General features: G+C 46.7%; 2 protein-coding genes across 4 annotated transcripts in view; one reads left to right on the plus strand and one right to left on the minus strand.

Annotated features, from left to right (window-relative positions):
• The window catches only part of TRABD2A (TraB domain containing 2A), a 56,528-nt gene extending 52,008 nt beyond the window's left edge, over positions 1–4,520 (plus strand). The window contains exons 6-7 of one of the 2 annotated variants that reach the window (XM_014852846.3): positions 1,915–2,175; positions 4,020–4,520. In XM_014852846.3, the coding sequence (XP_014708332.3) occupies positions 1,915–2,175; positions 4,020–4,203 (445 nt within the window). In that variant the 3' untranslated portion in view covers positions 4,204–4,520. The remainder of the gene's footprint in view (positions 1–1,914; positions 2,176–4,019) is intronic. The other variant, XM_014852845.3, reaches the window with a different exon arrangement.
• A 1,979-nt stretch (positions 4,521–6,499) lies between these two features.
• DNAH6 (dynein axonemal heavy chain 6) overlaps positions 6,500–19,501 on the minus strand; it is a 249,681-nt gene continuing 236,679 nt past the window's right edge. For both annotated transcript variants that reach the window (XM_070511881.1, XM_014852847.3), the window contains exons 73-77: positions 16,380–16,565; positions 15,770–15,842; positions 14,802–14,953; positions 10,935–11,157; positions 6,500–6,769 (exon numbers count right to left, since the gene is read on the minus strand). In XM_070511881.1, coding sequence (XP_070367982.1) covers positions 6,666–6,769; positions 10,935–11,157; positions 14,802–14,953; positions 15,770–15,842; positions 16,380–16,565 — 738 coding nt within the window. In that variant the 3' untranslated portion in view covers positions 6,500–6,665. The remainder of the gene's footprint in view (positions 6,770–10,934; positions 11,158–14,801; positions 14,954–15,769; positions 15,843–16,379; positions 16,566–19,501) is intronic.

Raw genomic sequence — 19,501 nt, forward strand, 5'->3', positions numbered from 1 at the left:
TCTAGGGGAGAATCTCTTCACTGTCCTTTTCCAGCTTATGGAGGCTGCTCACATTCCTTGGTTTGTGGCCCCTTTCTCCATCTTCAAAGCCAGCGACATTGCATCTCTCTCACCATTCTTCTGTAGTCACCTCTCCCACTGACCAGAGAAAGGTCACTGCCCCTGGGACCCTTAAGCCTGTGTCTGAGCCCGTGTGAGCATCTGTCTCTAGGATCTCTCCCTGGAGATTACAGTGACACTAATCTGTACTCTCTCTATTTTCTATAGTGAGAATGTTATTTGAAAATGGCACTGAATCCTTGTTGGGACCCTGGGCAAGTCACTTTATTTTCCTCGGACCTTGGGCAAGTCAGTCTTCAGTTTCCTTAACTGTAAAGTGGGCATTATGATTTCCTAGGACATCTCAGTTCTGAAATATGAGAGAGACAAAAAGCAGGAGTAAAGTTAATTTCTTCTGGATACTGCCTCCCTCTCAAGGGTTATTAACTTGCTTCTCAAGGCCTGGCCTTGGCTACTTGGAGTAACTGGGCTGAGGTCTTCTTGGATCTGTTGTGAGTTGAACAGAATCAAAGCTGTGATTTGCCCCACTTTGGAGACCCACTGCTTAAAACCATAGAGCCCTAGTGAGTTTAAGGTCATGCTGCTTGCTAAGTAAAAGCAACAGACTTTTTTGAGTGCCTACTGTGTATCAGGGCCTGTTTGGGTTATATGAGGTCAAGGATGACACAGCCATGTCATCCAAACCCATGGCAGAGGGCCTGGGCTTGGGGGCTGCCTGGTCATCTGCTCCTGAATCCTCTAGGAAGCCACCAGAATCTTGGAGATCCTCAGGTGGGGCACTTTCCCTCTGTAGGCCCCAGTTTCTTTGTTGGTAGAATAAAGAGGTTCATCTAAGTGGTGTCACACTTCCATGCCAGGCATTATGCTGGGCTCCGAGACACTGATGAATTCAGCAGGTCCTGTCCTCTAGGGGCCTTCTAACTATGACCATCTGTTTCAGGGATTCCAAACTCGGGTTCAGAGTGGGGGCCTTTTTTCTTTCTTTGCCATTTGAGAAAGTCCCTTCTTTTACCTTTCTTTTTTTTTTTTGCCAAACTTGGGTCTTTCTCTTTTTCATCTTCTATGTCTTACACCTCCTTCCTTCCTCATACAGGGCCATGGATACTAACTGACCTCTCAGGTTCTGGGGCAGATCTGAGGCCTGCTTTCGGCAGGTGGGCGGTTCATCAAGGTGAATCAGAGCAGAGTGACTGAGTTCTTACATACGCTGGTCTGCTGCACCCACATTGTTGGAGGATGCACATGGCACATCACTGCTCCCCTTCCTCAGGCCCATGGAGCTCCAGGCCCCTCGCTGCCTCCATCAGGAGACGATGGGATTGGGCTCTAGTGGCTGGGATTCTTTTCTTACTGCCCCACGCCCTAACCAAACCCTTGACGAAAGTCCTGTTGTAGGAAAAAATTTGGTCCTTCTAATGCCTTATTTCCTCACTGGAAGAAGTTTTTCTGGGGACTATAGTCATCTTTGTGGGAAGGATAGAAGCAAGTTTGAATTTCTCACCAATTGTGAAAAACACATTCCTTCAGGAAAGATGGTTTATGGTCAGACCTGGGGTAAGGTGGTTAGAAGCCAGCCCTGTGAACACTGGCAGTCCTTCACCTGGGGATGGGGTGGCTGCCAGCAGCCAAGGAGCCTCTTTCTGAGTAGAGCCCTTATAAGGGGACAGGAGGAATTAACAGGGTTAAGGGCTAGTTCAATTCTTCTAACCAAATGGCATTTAAACATTTTTCACCTCTCTTTAAATGCTGTAATCTTCTGCGGCTTTCTAGATAGTGGCGACCCATTGCTATGGAAAGGATGCCATACTGTATGACCCTCCTCCAAATCCATCTTCCTTCCACCCCTGTTCATAGAGAGAAGAGTGACAGTCCCTCGTCTCCCTCGACGCAGCCTGTCTCCTCTGCCATCTTTGCTCCGGAAGTGCCCGCCCCGGAAGCGCTGGTACTGGAAGCTGGGTCTGCTGTGCACTCGCTGTTGCCAACCCATGTGTCCCTGCCCGGAAGTGCCGACCTGCCGGTGGAGGCTGAGCGGAAGTTCCGGAAAAAGCGGAGGCGGCCGCAGCGCAGGCAGCAGTTCAGGCAGTTCAGTGACCTGTGGGTCCGACTGGATGAGAGGTGAGGAGGTTGGATTGGGGTGGGGTGCGGTGGGGTGGGGTGCGGTGGGCGGGGCCAACCAGGAGCCCATCACCGACGTCCATCCTCACCCTGGCAATATGGGTGGGGAGCAGCTCACGAATACCGGTCACGGTGCTTAAGGGGTGGGGTTCAAGGCTCTGGTAGGGGTGAGCGCCCCGCTCATGGAGCAGCCTTTCCCTTTTCTCACGGCTCTGGGTACCAGTCTTCCGTCCACTGTGATGGACATGAATCCATATTAAAGGTAATTGCTTCAACATATTTATCTCTGTTAAAAAACAAATGGTGTTGCTGGTATGCTGGGAGGGCACAGATGGGTCTGTTAAAAGTGGAACTGAGGCCAGAATAAACATCGTAAAGGACTTGATTTGCCAGCCCTTTCTCCCCCGCAGATCAGGGAGAATTTCATAGTTTTGCAGAGCTGGAAGCAGCTCTGTAGAAATGGGCTTGTTCAGCTCCCACATCTTACAAGGAGCCACGTGACCACTGGGAAGTGGATCAGAGGTGGATGGAGGAGCCAAAGGTGGTGACCCAGCCTGGTCTGCGGGGATAAGGCTGCTGGAAGAACTGCACCAGAGAGGCCTGGGACCCAGGAGTCAATTCAATTCGGTCCAGACTTACTGAGTTCCTCTTAAGTGCCTGCTGCTGTGTTGGGTGCTGTGGCTTTGGAGTGAACCAGACAGCCATTGGCCCTCTGCCTTCATAGAGCTCACGGTCTGGGGAGGAGGCTGGAGGAAGGACCTTTTGGCTGATGCTGAGTAGAAGCCTGACAAAGTGGAGCTCAATAAGTAGACATTCTGAGTCTGGATCAGGAGCTTCAGGGATCCAGTGTCTGCATAGGTGCTTCATGATAAATCTTGAATGAACAAGCAAACAACTGAACAAGGAGGGGAAGGAGTTCCAAGCAAAGAGAACAGTGCGAAAGCCTGGTGTGGGGAGAGTGAGCAAGATAAGGATAAACCAAGATAAAGTAGTTCTGGCTGGAGCCTGGGAGGTCAACAGGGAGTCGAGTGAGATGGGCCCAGAAAGATAAACGCGGTGGAGTGACTGCGAATGTCATGCTGAGGGAAGTAGGGAGCCACTGAAAGGTTTGAAGGAGGCATCCGATGTGCTGTGGGATTTGGATTTTTAAATGGATAGAAGCTGGCAGCCAAATGGGACATGGAGAACAGGGACAGATCCTCTTGGTCTTCATGTCCCCCAGGGTAACTGAGGGTGGCTCTTCAACCATCCTTCGCTGATGGCGGAATAAATTGACCCGTTTAGTACTTTTTCAGTCTGGGCCATTTCCTTTCAAGGCGGCCATGGAGTTGGGCACCTTATACCTGAGCTGAGCTGAGAGGACGGGCCTGAGGTCATGGGCCCCACAGCTTGTACTGTCTTGACCTTGGATGCTTGCGTGTGTTCACACCAGACCTGGGCTGGAGTCGGGGAGACAGCCAGAGACCCAGGGAGTTCTCCTCGTGGCTTGGCTGTACCTGTGTGTGTGGTCAGTGAGGAAAGACCCCTGCCTGAGATTGCCCAGAGGCTAATGATAAGCAAATCTGAGTTAGGCCTTCTGACACCTGGAGTTTTTAATAATCCTTGAACCTGGAACCAAACAGCCAGGGGAGAGTTGCCCAATGTGCTAGTCTTAGCGGCTGTATTATTTGGTTTTGTCGTAGCAATGGTAACAAGGGCCGAAGACACAGGAAACCTATTAACATACTAAGATCCATTCCATGTCTTTAAAGAAGGGAGACAAAAAGAAGCTTTGTGGCCATTTGGGGCCTTTGGAGTATCCAGTGGCTCCTGCTGTGCCCTGAGACTCTGTCTTTTTCTCCTAGTGCTGTGGTCCCACAACTCCAGGTCCCCGTTGTGGACAGGCACATCACTGCCGAGCTGCGGCTCCCTCGCCATGGGCCTTCCCGCCACAGCCAGATGGTGGCCAGCAGTGCCTGCCTGTCTCTCTGGACTCCTGTGTTCTGGGTGCTGGTGCTGGCTTTCCAAACAGAGACGCCCCTTCTGTAACAACTAGAGAAGCCAGGCCAAGACCCTGACCCCTTGGACTTGAAGGAGAGCCATTCCTGTACTCCACACTCAGGTTTGGCCTTGACAGGCCCAACCCAGGAGAAGAGACTCAGAATAAAAGCCAGTGTGGATTCTTCTCTTTCCCAGGAATGCCTTTGGGTTATTCAACAATGTTTGGGGTAGGTGTACAGTTTTGTAACATAATGAGTTGTATGAAAAGAATTAATTGTAAATGAATTATATGAAAATAATTAAATACCTTTTTTCATGTAGACTTTTCCCCACAAAGTGTATATGTCAGGCAAACAACCTTTTTGCTCACACCCTCTGAGTACTGTCACTGCTTCACTCCGGGGCTTTCCTGCAACTTCGGATCCCGACCCTTTTTTCCCTCCTGCTGCTCTTCGACCTGTTCACTCCTGGTTCTGGATGCAGGGGCGGTAAAGGCCGTGGGACCTTTGGTCTGCTCCTCTCTATTCAAGGTCTGGTGAGTAGGGTGCGTCCCGCACTCACAGGTGCTTTCAGTGCATCTAACGTGTGAGTGTCTCACCCACGTGCTGGACCGGGCAGATGGGTAGGCTTTGTCAGAGGTGTGCTGCAAGAAAGTGGTTTTCAGGCACTCCCCCGACCCGTGTTGTTATTTATTTATTATTTATATGTCCACGTCTTTTCCAAATGAAATCTTGTGGGCAATCTCTGTATAAAGTGAGTAAGAGAAGAACTGCCCCAGCCAAGTCTGAAATGGGGACATTTAGCCCCGCCCAGCTGATCTCCAATGGCCCACCTTCCGCTGTGGCTCCAGACCAGGGTTGCCCACCCGTGGCAAGGTTTCTTTATGGTCCTCCTGGGCCTCCGAGCAGCTCACAACCCAGAGGGTCTGCCCAGGACTTGGGCGGGGCCCAGAAGAAGTAGATGTGTTTGTTTCTAATCTGGTTTAGGCTAAGCTTGATGGCCTGAGCTTGCAGCTCTGTGGCCTTCCCTTCCTTTCCAGAGACTTCCTTGTGGGTTCATTCTCAGGCACGTTGAGGGCCAAGAAGATCATTGGCATCTCACTGAAAGGTGGTGTGATGGTACTCAGGATCCGTGTCCACGCCCCCTTGCTCTGTTCTGCACCCCCTGTATTGCAGGGGTAGGAGGGTAAACTTTCCCAGATTCCGTTGATGCTGTGATTGAGAGTCTCTTAATGAGATACTCTTATGTGAGATTTAGAAGGCAGAGGGGGCAGGAGACCTTTTTCTTCAGTAGTGGTGGCAGGGACGTGCAGGCTCCAGCAGACACAAGTTTGTGCAGCGGCCCGGCTCGCTCTGCGTCCCACTGTTGCGTCAGCTGCTTCATGAGCCTGGTGTAGTTGTGAGTAGTTTCCTGCAGCTTTCTGACCTCGGATTACAGCTGCTGTGGTGCGTAATGTCAGCCCTCTGCCTTCTGCAGCTGTAGCCGTTCCCGTGGCTTAGTAAGCAGCTGTTCTGCTTGAAACACCAATGGTAGTTCCTGACTCCTGTGCTGAACTCTAACTAATGGAAGTGCTCCCTTCTCTTCTGTGACCTCAGTCTGTTCCTCACTTTGATAGTTACGGGGATGAAGGTGGACAGACAGAGGTAAACCGGGACAGACAGAGGTAAACTGGGAGGTAAACTGTGGCTGACCCAGTTCTTCCAACTGTCTGTAAGGGGGTGGTGTGACTTTCTCCAGAGGCCCATATCCTAGCTGGGCAGTTCCCAGTTTCTTGGCTCATGTTATGGCCAAGGAAGCACACAGACTCTTGTTGGCAGGGCTGACATGAAATGGCTTGCCACAGTGTGGCTGCTCCATCTTAGCACTGACCCAACAACCTGTGCTTTTGAGGTGGCAGGGGCTCACGTGCACCCGGCCGGTTTTCACACAGGTTCATCCTAAAGTGGAAGGGGAGAACTCCTCTCCCTGGGGCACAACCAGCCTGCACTTTGTGAAAGCACAGATTCTTCTAAGGATTGTAACAGCCCCACAGAGCGGGGGCACTAGCTCCGTGGGCCAAGGTCTTGTTATCTTGCTCATTGGCTCCCAGTTGTTGTGGTCGCCGCATCAGCCTCCCATGTGTTGGGCTCTAAGCCTTGATCTGTTCACCCGGGGCCGTGTGACTGAAGTGTGCATCGGGCCTTTCGTGTTAGGAAGTGCTGAGTTCTGACTCTGCCCAAGGAGCGCCCAGGTTACTGATGGGAAGTTCCCTGGCTCTCACCTGGGGGAAGAGGAGCAGGTTTGAGAGATGGGTGCTGAACCTAGTGCTTTCACATTGGGGCTTGAATTACCAACAGAAAGAGAAACTCAAAACACTTTATTTTAGGTTATAAGAGAAATAAAAGCCACACTTACTACCTTTATGCCAGATCAAAAGTAACACTATTTGCTCACATATAAATTATGCAGACTCTTTTTCTCCCATCAGGAAAGAGCTCTGGCCCATTTCTTTGCCAGCAGGTGGCAACTTTTCACTCATTCAGCTGGCAGAGCAAGGCTGATCCCTTGGCAATCCAGTAGTCTTTGGACTGCTTGGAGGGTAAAAGGACGGTCACCACAAAGTTGGTTGAATGACCTAGTTAAGGGAAAAAAAGGGTCGTTACTTACAGAATAACCCCTTGATACAAAGAGCATTGTACTACGAGTCAAGACACCTGGGTTCCAGACCTGACTCTGCCTCTAAAGATGGTGGGCAAATAGTCCTCTACAGATGTCAGTTTTACACTATAAAATAAAGATGTTACAACAAATGATCCTTTAGGACCTGTCCAGCTTTGGCTTTGTGTAACCTTATGAACTCTATTTCAAGTTCTCTGCAGTCTGACTCTGGGGGCATTGGATTAGAATTCAGGTCTGAGCTTTCAGTGGGACTCGGGATGCAGTTGGTAGGTTGGGCATCCATTCATTCGTCCATCTGTTTGTCCATCCATCCATCTTCTATCTATCCATCCATCTTCTGTCCATCCATCCATCCATCCATCTACCCTTTCTTGCACCCTGCAGTTAGGCCCTGGGGCTCCTGAGATGACTAAGCACAGTCACAGGTATTTTGTCCTTAGCTCTGGGACATCTGGATTAAGAGGTTACTTTTGCAGTTTCTTTGTTTTGGGTTTGCGTGAGGAAGGACCCAGGTGAGAAGAGGGTCCTTCCCTCAAGGTGGGAGTTGCATTTCTGGCACTGCATCCGTAGCAAACTCCAGCTGTGGAAGCTGGGGAAGGTGGTGGTGTCTCCAGCAGAGTGTGCCTGTTTCTCCCATTTCTTTACCTTTTATGCCATTTCCTGCATGTGCCTTGGCAGGTGCTTGAGTGACATTTTATAGTACATATGCACTATATATATATATTATATATACATATTATATGTATATCTCAAACCGTTAGTTTGATTCAGGATTTAAATAAGGCTCATGCCTTGCAGCGGTGATGTGTCTCTTACATCTCTTTCAATTGGTAGCTTCCCCCTCTGTTTTTTTTGCCACTCCCTTGAAACAACCAGGCTGTTTGTCCTGTAAAGTTCCCCACGGTCTGGATTTTGCTGCCAGCATCTGTGTGGCAATTTAAAACATGTTCCTCTATGCTTCTAAAGGGCCGGTTAGATCTAGAGGTGTGATCACATTCAGGTTTGAGTTTTTTTGGTAAGAATACTTCATAGGTGGTGTGTACTTCCATCAGGAAGCACCTCGTGTCTGATGCTTTTCTTTTTTGGGATATTAGCAGCCATTGATGATTATTACTGAGAGCCATTATTTCATTAGGGTTGATAATTTTGAAATTTAGTGATGATTAAGTCTGTAGAATCCATCCATGATTTAATTTTTGTATGTGATGTGAGTTAAGGATCTAAGTTTGGTATAACCAATTCTCCCAGCACCATTTGTGGAGGAACTTCTCTGTTCCTGACCAATTTTAAATGAGGCTGCTATTATATGTCAAGTTTCCGCATACACACAGTGTATCTTTAGGCTCTCTATCTAGTGCATTTCATCTAATTAGATGTATTTTGTGCCAGTGCAACATCGTTTTAATATCTACCTTTTCTTGGTTCCTCTTGCCAGAAAGACAGAGTTCCTGTTTGAATTTTAGTCAATGATAAGACAAATGACTCAAAAAGTGGGCAAAAGATTTGAACAGACAGCTCATCAGAGAAGACAGAGAAGACAAGAAAAGATGGTCAGTGTCATTAGTCATTAGGGAAATGCAAATGAAAACCACAATGAGATACCACTGTTATTTATCTACCTATCTATCACCCAAAATTAAAAAGATCGCTCATACTAAGTGGTGGGGAGGGTCTGGAGGAAGCAGACCCCTCACCCACTCCTAGAGGGACTGCTGGATGGCCACTTGGGAAAACAGTTTGGCAGTTTCTTAAAAAGTTAAACATATACCTAACATATGATCATTCTGCTCCTAGACATTTACCCAAGATAAATGAAAGCATATGTCCACACAGAAACTTGTACATACCATTATCAATTAAACAAATACCTGTTAATACTTTAGATTTGTCATAGGAGTGGGAGATCAAGGCATGTGATAGGAGCGAATATTTTAGTTTTATTCTCTATGTTACCCTTGGAGAACAGACTTTTTAATTTTACTTTATTTTTTATTTTTTTTTAAATATTGGCACCTGAGCTAACATCTGTTGCCAATCCTTTTTTTTTCTTCTTCTCTCCCAAACCCCCCAGTACGTAGTTGTATATTCTAGCTGTAGGTCCTTCTGGTTGTGCTGTGTGGGACGCCGCCCTCAGCATGGCCTGATGAGCAGTGCTAGGTCCACACCCAGGATCCGAACTGGCGAGACCCTGGGCCTCTGAAGCAGAGCACATCAACTTAACCTCTCCGCCACAGGGCCAGCCCCAGAGAACATACTTTAACTAAAGATTTTATTAGACAAATAAATATTTATCATCAGTATCTATATTCTCCATTCAAATGAGGAAGAGTTTTTACTTCTTTCTGCCCTGCCCCGTCTCCCATATTTCTATCATTTGGAAATTTATTTACAAACTATTAAAATCATTTTTATGGTCAAACTTTTCTTTTTTTATTGAGTTAATGATAGGTTACAATCTTGTGAAATTTCAGTTGTACATTAATGTTTGTCAGTCATGTTGTAGGTGCACCACTTCACCCTTTGTGCCCACCCCACCCCACCTTTCCCCTGGTATCCACTAAACTGTTCTCTTTGTCCACATTTTTAAATTCCTCCTATGAGTGGAGTCATACAGAGATTATCCTTCTCTAACTGGCTTATTTCACTTAACATAATTCCCTCAAGGTCCATCCATGTTATTGCAAATGGAATGATTTTGTTCTGTTTTGCAGCTGAGTAGTATTCCATTGTATATATGTACCACATCTTCTTTATCCATTCATCTGTTGATGGGCACTTAGGTTGCTTCCATGTCTTGGCTATTGTAAATAATGCTGCAATGAACATTGGGGTGCATAGGACTTTTGGAATTGCAGACTTCAAGCTCTTTGGATAGATACCCAGTAGTGGAATGGCTGGATCGTATGGTAGTTCTATTTTTAACTTTTTGAGAAATCTCCATACTGTTTTCCATAGTGGCTGCACCAGTTTGCATTCCCACCAGCAGTGTATGAGAGTTTTTATGGTCAAACTTTTAACGGTTTAACTGTGTGTGTGTGTGTGTGTGGTAAATAGACGGTCAGTGGTGACTAATTCAGAGGCTTTGTATGTCTAAGGCTGTCTTTATTACGCCTTCCCTCTTGGATGATAATTTGGCTGCTTTTGCATTTCTGGTTCAAAGTTGTTTTTCTCAGCCCTTTGAAGATGTTTCCCTATTTTTATATGCACTGTTTGGCAATGAGATTCTCAATCTCTGGAATTTTAGTTTCAGTGTATTAATACATTTTATTTCTTTGCTTTGAGGATTTTCTTTCTTTCTTTCTCATAGTCCTAAGTATCACTTTGATATATCTCTGTTTCTTTTCGAAATTTGATTGTTTATTTCTTTATTTATGTTTTAAAAAGTCATCCCTACGACTTCGTGAGATCTGGTAATTTGAGGACTCAAGTGTTTCTTCAGTTCTGGGAAATTATCAGCCGTTATTTCTTCAAATATTATCACTTTCATTCTCTCTACTTTCTCCTTCTAGATTGCTAGTATAGTAGATAAATGTTGGAAATTTTGACTTTTTCCACAGTATCACTTTTTTTTTTAATTTCGTTGTGAGGTATTTGGAGGGATTTTCTCAGTGCCTTCCCTTTGCTCACTCTTTAGCCGCCTGAATTCAGTTCTTTAGCTTGTTGGTTGATAATGGCTTTTTTTTCCTATCTGGTTCCTTTTTTCAGGGCTATATCTCAGTTTCAGGTCCACTCAGATTTCCCTTTTGTTGGCATCGCATTCTATTCATTAGTTTATTTTTAAATCTCTTTTCTATGATGAGTCTCGATGGATTTGGTGAGAGATAGATTTTAGTGTCTTCTTAGTCCATCGCTTTAAAATTAGAAGTCACTGCCCAATGAACTCTATTTTCTACTTATAAGACTAATAGAGGCAAGCATTAGTTTTATAACATCAATCCACACTCAGTATTAAAAGAAACAAAATTTACAACATTTCTAAATTTGTATGTTATAAGTGTGGCCTCATCTTAAGCGTAGCTAATTTGCTCAAGATCCGCCTTTGCATATTATAGGTTTCTGTGTGGACTTTGATTGTAGTTTGCATTTGGTCATTATTTGTACCAGTCTTAGAATGTCCTTACCTGTGGTTGACAGTGTTCCTGCCCGGGCCCCTGTTTTATAAAGTGGGGAGTGGTAAAGTGTTGGGTTTGGCTCATAATTTTGTTGAGGTTCAAAATGCACCACAGGCAGCATTGGATTCATCTGTCCGGGCAATGCATCTTCTATCACCATCTCATTATCGTCCCATCGAGAAGCATCCATGAACATTCCATGAACAAGTACGCCATCCTCAGGAGAGGGCAACTGAAAGATACCAGAAATTTAAAGGTGAGAAGAGGAGAAGGGGATCAGCAGCTGTGGGACGTCTCTTGCGTCCCACATCCTCATCAGTGAGTTAATTATAGATTGCTGTTATTTCTCACTTTCCAGGGAGGAGAATATGGAGGCTCTGAAAAGTAAAATTACTTGCTTCCTATTTTGACACCAAAACTCATACTCTACCAAGATGTCTAATAGGGGATAACCCTGGGAAACCCATTTATGGGCTTCAGACTATCGCATATCATGATATTATGACCTCTTCCTTCTCATTTTGAAGCAGATGGGATAAGAGGGCTGTGATTATCATCTTTCTTTGTTCAGTTAGGTCTTTCAAGGATCTGGGTGCTTTCCTAGCAGATGGATTATATATCTGCAATAACATTTGCAGAGTGCCTATGGAAAGCTCCTTTTTTTTTTTTTTTAAGAAATTATGCTCAATTTCTAATGTTTCTATTAAAGGAGAGAGAGAGAGAGGAGAAACAGGGAGAAGGAGAGGAGGGGGGCGGAGAGAGAGAGAGAGCGAGAGAGACTCTGCCCTCAATGTCCTGTGATCAGATGTCACCACTGGTGTACAATTTCTGCCAATTGTGGGCTTCTATGTCCCTCTTCCTTAAACACTGAGTGAATTTGGCCAGTTCTGGGGACAAATTTTGGATAATTCAATAGTTGGAGCTTCATAGCTGCAGGCAGAGGATCAAGCAGTGTAGACATAAGTATATCATAAAGAATAAAAGGATAGTAAGCTCTTTTGGGCTGGTGGTGACCTTCTAGTGTCCTGGACTTTGTCTTTTGAGCGCAATGGGCCTTCCTGTTTTGGAGGCTGCTATGTACGTGTGTGCACATTTGCCTGAGTGGAGGCTGAAAGCGTCCTGCTAACCACTTGCCAAGCCATGTGTGGGAGCCACGTGGGCATCCACCTAGAGGGAGTGCCTTTTCCTGAACTGCACAAAGGCAGCAAAGGGGCTAACGGCGGTCCTGCTTGTGTGTAACAGAACTAGAGCTGTCTAAACAGTCTCTTGCAGACATTTGCTGGGAGGACCAGGAGACAGGCCAATTAGACAACTTGAGGTCTTCAGAGAAGGCAGAGATTCTAAGGCATTGTCATGGCTCAGTGCATACGACCCAAGTGGAGATGTGGTGTGAACGGGGCAGGGTGGAGGGACAGAGGCCCGGCAGTCACTGTAAACTTCTGTCCATCAGAGTCAGCCTATGTGGCAGACAGAATGTGCCAGGCACAGAGCAGGGCCAACATCCTGCACCATCCTGGAAGGCCTCAGCGAGGCCTGCTGTACCTGGCTGGAGTTCTGCCCTCCTGACTAAGAAGGGTCTCCAAATAACGAGGAGTGCATCTCTAAATTTATTTTCCTCTTACTTTTAAAAATAATTCGATGCTAAAACAAATTTCCTTAAGGATGTAAGCCTTTTTATTATCATTTTAAGATACAGGCAATTCAGAGGCATGGGGTTATAGTATTTCATAGAGTAAGCCATGAATATGGGGTCAGTCTGACCTGTGTGAGTTTTTGGCAATCAGATCTGAGTGGGGTGGATACGGATGGAATTACCCAGGAGCAATTCCTACTAATACCATGATATTTTAAGTTTAGTAAAAGCCATTCAACCCTACCTACACTGATTGGTTAGTGTGAGTACTTTATTGGCAAGAGCAATCTGGAGCAGATCTTTGATCTCATGGCACCGATAGAAAACTATATTTACAAGGCTCACTGGGATGGACAGGTGCTTTGAAGCAGATGCTCCCCTCCCCCATCAATATCTCAGCACATCGAAGCTGGGCGCTCAGGTCGGCAGTGGTTCTCGTCCCTGGCTGTCTACTGGAATCACTAGGGGGGCTTTAAAAAATAAGGATGCCTGATGGAAGTGGGGTGATTCTGATATAATGGGGTGTAGCCTGGGTACTGGGAGTTTTTAAAAGTACTGCAGGTGATTCTAACCTGGGGTCAGGTTGGGAATTGCTGATATTCTAGAGCAGTGATTCTCAAACTGTAGGACTTGTTAAAACACAGGTTTCTGGGCCCCAGCCCAGAGTTTGTGATGCGGTAGGTCTGGAATGAGTCCTTGGAATTTGCATTTCTGACAAGTTCCCAGGTAATGCTGATGCTGCTGGTCTGGGGACCACACTTCGAGAACCTCTGCTCTAGCGGGTGTAAACTATGTAAGCAGAGTTTCAACTGCTTCCTTAGTGCATTCCTATCGGTTATGTAATGTATGAAATTAGCATATCACTTCTACTAGGAGACAGCTGATAAATTCAGCCTATAATAATCGTTATTTATTGTGGGCACACTAAGGTGCCAGTCACATGACATCTGTGGATTCATTTACACTGCCCCACAACTATGAGATTGGTGGCGTCAGCCCCATTTTACAGATGAGAACATCGAGGTGCAGACGTGTTAGTAATTGCTCTAGTATACACAGCTGGCGAGGGGGGGAGTCAGAATTTAAACCCTGGCCTGCCTGCTTCTGAAATTCTTGCTTTTAACCTCTTACTATAGTGCCTCCACAAGGAGAAAGTTACTGTAGGTATCTGTGATATGGGGATTAATAAGGAAAACATATATTTGGTTATTCAGATGACCAAAATATATTTCTCATATGTATTTGGTCTTCGTCCATGGTTCCTGACTCCCAGCTCCCAAAACCCTTGGAATTTCCTGAGTGTTGAGGGTGATAAAGATGTCCTTTGTCATGTTAATGAAGTCACTTTTGGAAAGCACCTAAGGTTAGGGGCCGGTTGCCAGTGGAGCCACCCCTGTGATTAGAGGGTTGGAACTTTGTCTCACCCCCTGACCTCTGGGGAGGAGAGAGGGGTTGGAGATCAAGTTCAATCACCAATGGTCGATGATTTGATCAATCATGCCTATGTAATGAAACCTCCGTGAAAACCCAAAAGATGGGATCTGGAGAGACTCTGGGCTGGTGAACACATAGGGATTCAGGGAGAGTGGCACGCCTGCAGAGCTGGGAGCTCCATGCCCTTTGTCCGTGCTTTGCCCTATTCACCTCGTCTATCTTGCTGTTCCTAAGTTATATCCTTTTATAATACACTGGTAATCTAGTAAGTAAGTAGTTTCTCTGACTTCTGTGAGCCACTCTATTAAATTAATTGAACCCTAAGAGGGAGTCGCAGGAACTTCTGATTTATAGCAGCTGGTTAGAAGCACAGGTGACAACTGCTGTCTGAAGTTGGGAGGGATGGGGACAGTCTTGTAGGACTGAGCCCTTAACCTGTGGGATCTGATGCTGTTTCTGGGTAGATAGTGTCAGAATTGAGTTGAACTGTAAATCACCCAGCTTGCGTGTGAGAATGGCTTGTGGGTGTGTAAACCCCCATCTCCCACCCCACATTGAAATTGGCTTTAGAACCAAGTTAGTATCTAAAGAAATAAAACAGTATTGCTTTAAAAAATATTTCAACAAATCAGACTAATTTAAGCAGTTCTTATCTAGTCATTGCTAATTGGGGAGCTTGTCTTAGGGGTGTGAGTCCCATCCTGCCCCTCTGGGAGGCAGTAGGGGAGGGGCAGGGGAGGTTGGCTGAGATATTGAGCGACAGTGGGACAGAAGCTGCTTTGGTGTAACAGTAGTCACGGGGAGAATACCTCCATGTCCATGGGCAGTTCTTGTCCAAACTGGACTGTCTTGGCAGCCTCTATAACTGCGGCTTGATCCCGATAGGTAGGAATCATGTTGTACTTGAAATTCAGCTCATCTATAGGCAAATTGTATTTCCGAGCATGATTTTGAAGAGTTCCTGTAAATAGAAAACCAGAAAGCTGGGTCCTTCAAACGAGGCCGCTGCTCCTAAACTTGGCCCCCACTCACCCCAACCAGGCTGCTCTAGCATTAGAGAGCTTCCTCTCTATCAAGAAGACCCAACCATTAACACCTTATTCTGAATTAGTTCACAGAGACAGGGAGCCTGCAGGGGGGATGTTGGGCGCGGTGGAGCCAAGGCAGATACAAATTTTGGTCTTGGCTGGAAAGAGAGGGAAGAAGGCCAAGTCTGAAGTGCACTGCTCTGCCAGTGAGGATTTCAGAGCCCAATCTCCCCAATGTTAGAATCTTGCTCAGCTTGTCCTGTATGTGCTGTTTATTAGGGATTCAGAATGAGACAGATTAAGGGCTCAGCTGATTAGCATCTAGTGGCCCAGAGGCCCTGGTCCCCTCTGGGCTCCCAGCCTGAATTCCCAGGGCTGCTGGAGGGAAATCAGGAGTATCTTTTAGAGGGAAGGAAGCTGTTCAGAGTTGGGGCCACAGCAGGTGGTGTCCTTGAGCAGGGGTCATGTGGGGCATTGGGGGCACACTGTTTGCGTTCACAGGGGCAGCAGTGCTGGCACTTGTGTCACCTGAGAGGGGCAGGGATTAGGTTGTAGGGGGAACATCTGCTATTTCTGTCATGCTTTTCCCCAGCAAGCGGGGAAGAGCAGGGCCTTATTGGACTGCCCTATAGACAAGAGCCCCATAGTTAGGCCATTAGCAGCCATGCCACTTTCCCAGTTCCTAGAAACCGAACATGTAACAAACCATCATCTTTCCTGTGGGATTTTTCTAGGGAAAGCACTGGTACCTGTTAGAAATCCTTGTGGAAAGAAGAAACCGGAGATCCAGAAGGACTTAGGCTGTCCTCTTTTGAGCCACAACTAAAGGAGAAACATTATACCATAATGTACTGTTTTTCTGAGATGGAGTTTGTCATTTAAATCAAAGTCATATTTTGGAGGACCTCTCAGGAGGCCGTATCTGATCCAGTCCCGAGTTAGTCACTAGCCCCATTCTTACTGCCTGCTCTGTCCCCCTTCCCCACCCACTAGCCTGACCACCAACTCAGAACCTGGTTATTACAGAGAGTACAGAAGAGGGAGACGGCAGCAAGGTCACACCTGGCAGTTTGGACCCATTTCAGATTTGTTCTGTACTGCACAGTGGGGTCCCATGAACTAGATCTGAAACGCCAAGGCCTGGAATTAAACTGGGATGTGAGGATAAAGGCCTAGGGCAAACTACATTATAATCAGCATAAGACTTTTAAGGTGATGCCATTCTGGAAGTTTCTTTTTCTTTGGACTCAGACGATCCCTCAAAGCTGTCGATATTTCAGTTAGCTAGGGCTTCCTGTGGACCTCAGGGCCAACCGTGTTGCTAGATTCATCAAAGCCCAAAGAAGAGCATTTTCTTACGTCCACAAACGCGGTCCTCAGAATAAGGTCTTTGACCCATGATCCCAGTGGCTTCAGGGAAGGGTAGGCTGTGTTGGACCACAGAGAGGGAACCTGGTTGTTGAGGAAACTGTTATACACTTTTTCCATTTCTTCAGACATCACCACAAGTCCAGCAATGGCTTTGTTGAGTGTTTCTAGAGAAGTCTGAAAGAACAAAAAAAGCTTGCTGCCCCACACAGATGTAATTATCAAGTGGGAAGGCCACTCAGTTGTGGTGGTAGGTACTGCCTTGGGCTGAAAGGCCCACTTGCTGGGTTCCACCCTCTCTCCACACCATCTGCTGGGCTGGACCCTCCAATCTTTCATGCATTTTTACCACATGTGACCATGGAGTGTAAGACCTGGGGGTGGGGGACCATTCAGGCAGGCAGTAGCATAATCCAATGAAGTGGAAAGAAGGGAAGGAGGAGAAATATCCACAGAAGCCTAGAAAAAGTCCTGTTCTCTTCCAGGCTGAAGGAAGAATGGGCCTGACGGTTAGTGATTTGGGAACCATGGAGCGGGGCTGAGGACGTGGGAACTACCTCATGCCACTGGCCAACTCAGCCCAGGGGTGCTGGCAGTCCCAAGAGTTATGGCAGAAAGGGGAGATTCTTAGATCTGACCAGTCTTTCAGCAGATACCGGACAGTCTCCTAGTACTGGAAACACTACTTCTTAAGACATGCCCTTTATTCTCCTCTTACCTCAGCAGAAGATAGAGGCAGGCAGTGGTCCTGAGAGACGCTGGGCCAGCAGCCATGGGAAGTACAGGGTCATATGTGCCGCCTGGCTAAAGATGAAGGTGGGGCATATAGACTGGATGGCCCTCATGGGTTCCAGTTTTGTGAAAAGGACTGCCATATACTTGGAAAATACTATAAGAAGATGTTAGAGGCCAGATTTATGTTGATGCAAAAAATAAGTTCCAGGACCACACGCACATAGTGCTAGAGATAGGGAGGATGTGGATGAAACAAGGCTGGTCATCCTTTTCATGGAGTTATTCCCCTCCTCCTATCTCTTTTCACAAGAGGCAGTGGTATAAAAAAGCAGACGCTTAATTAGATTTGCCCTTAGGATCTGAGGAACCATTTGCAGCAGAGTGCAGCAAGGAGGCCCTCAGTCAGGGCTGAAACAGTGGCCTACCACAGACACTGGGAATGGAAAAAGGTAGCAGAAGATATGTTCAAAATGTGGAGAGAAGGCTGAAGTCAGAGAGATGGAGGATCAGGCTGCCAGCGCCTTCTAGGTCTGCTTCAAACAGACAGAGGCCGCATTGTAGCCGACTCTGCGGAGGAGGCAGCCAACAGACAGGTGCGTTTGATGGGAGAAAGTGCGCCCCAAAATGTTCTCTCCTATAGCTAGAATCTTGAATAATAGGATGGCCTCATCTCTTCCAGGTCCTGCCCTGACTCACAGTTCTGTAATGATCTGGAGGAGAGTGAGCTCACCAAGATGGCAGCCCCAAGGCCCTGGGAGCGGCTGCCTTGCTTGGCCTTCCTTATTGCCACCCTGGTGCTGCCGTGCTGTTTCCCGGGGGAGGTGAAGGTGAGGCTGGGAGAGAGCCAGGGCAAGGCAGGACTGGGCAGAGGTGAGGGTGAGGAAGGGCTCTGGTGCAGGCCCAGCATGTGGTGGTGGCCACCACCCCTCCCTCAGTGGGAGTGCTCTGCTGTGATTCCTGATTGCCTTGTAGGCTGCCTTTCCCTGGACGCCTCCGCCTTCTACTTCCATTAGGTGAATGCCTCTATTATTGGGGGACATTATTGTTTGAGCACAAGAAATGACCATGGGGAGGCCTGAGAGCCAGATTTGTTCAGTTGCACATTCAAATATTCATGGACTATTTAGTATGTGTCAGGCACTAGAAAAACGGATGAGTAATATAGCAGTCCACCTTTCTTCAGAAGTTCATTTTCTATTGGGTGAGCCATACTCATGGAGGGGTAATTACAAAACAACGTGGTAAGTAGAGTGAGATACACAGACACCGGAAATGATAGAGCCTGAGGAGGGGCTCCTAAGTCATCCGGTGGTGGAGGTAAGGACTGGTGTTCCAGGAAGATTTTATGGAGGAAGTGACATTCAGACTTGTCTATCTTAGAGTGGGTGAAAGGTCATGATGTGGAAGAGGCAAGAGATAAGCAGCATCCATCTCTTCTTCCTTTGAACAATAGTACCTCCTTAGTTTTAGCTGGGCACAGAGCAATCCACCCAGAGACTATATTTCCCAGCCACCCTTGCAGCTGGAGCGTGGCCATGTGACTAAGTTTTGGCTAATGGGATACAAGAAGAAATGATGTACGCAACTCGGGATCACATTTTTATGAGGAAGTTGCTTTCCCTTGGCCCTCTGTTTCCCTCATCCCACTGACTGGTAAAAAGGGCCAATTGCGGCAGCCACCTTAGATCCAGAGTTGGAAGTTACCTGTTAAAGCTGGAAGAGCCACCCTTCCAGCTGGGGTCCCTGGAGGAGCTCACAAAGCAAGATTAACTAGACAGGGCTTTCTCTGGGCTGTTCGCGGAGAGAGAAGTGAATTTCCATCTTGTTTTGGCCGCTGTATTTGGGGGTCCTTATCACAGAAGCTTAATCTGTACCCTGATTCATTCAATACAGGAGGTGATAAGCCCTGAACTGGATACTGATATATATCTGACCAGATGCCTTAGTCCCACGTTGAGGACTTCATATATTCAGCTGACCCAGTGTCTGCCCAATCCACAAGCCTAGGTTTTGCCAGCCACAGCAACATTCAGAGACTTTGTTTTCCTAATAGGGGACAGACGGTCTTTGGCTTTGAAAGATTAACTCCAGCTGTCCTCTCCAGTCTTATCACTGAGCCTTGACTCTGTGCTAGGTATTTGGTCCCTGCTTGGCAGTAAAAGTTTTCCTGTTAATGCTCAATATTTGGTCTCTAATAGTTGTTGTGTTTCCCTTATCAAAGTTAGGCACAGAGAAACCAGGAAGGCCTTCAGCCATCATTATAAACTCGGCCATCCAGAGAGAAAGCATTCCTGAGCAAAAGGCAAAGGACCAAAGAGTTGTTCTCAAATTTTAGTTGCATTGAATTCTTCTGGGGGAGTTTATTTAAAATTCATATT

The sequence above is a fragment of the Equus asinus genome, chromosome 6, assembly GCF_041296235.1.
Source record: "Equus asinus isolate D_3611 breed Donkey chromosome 6, EquAss-T2T_v2, whole genome shotgun sequence".
In the NCBI taxonomy this organism is placed as follows: Eukaryota; Metazoa; Chordata; class Mammalia; order Perissodactyla; family Equidae; genus Equus; species Equus asinus.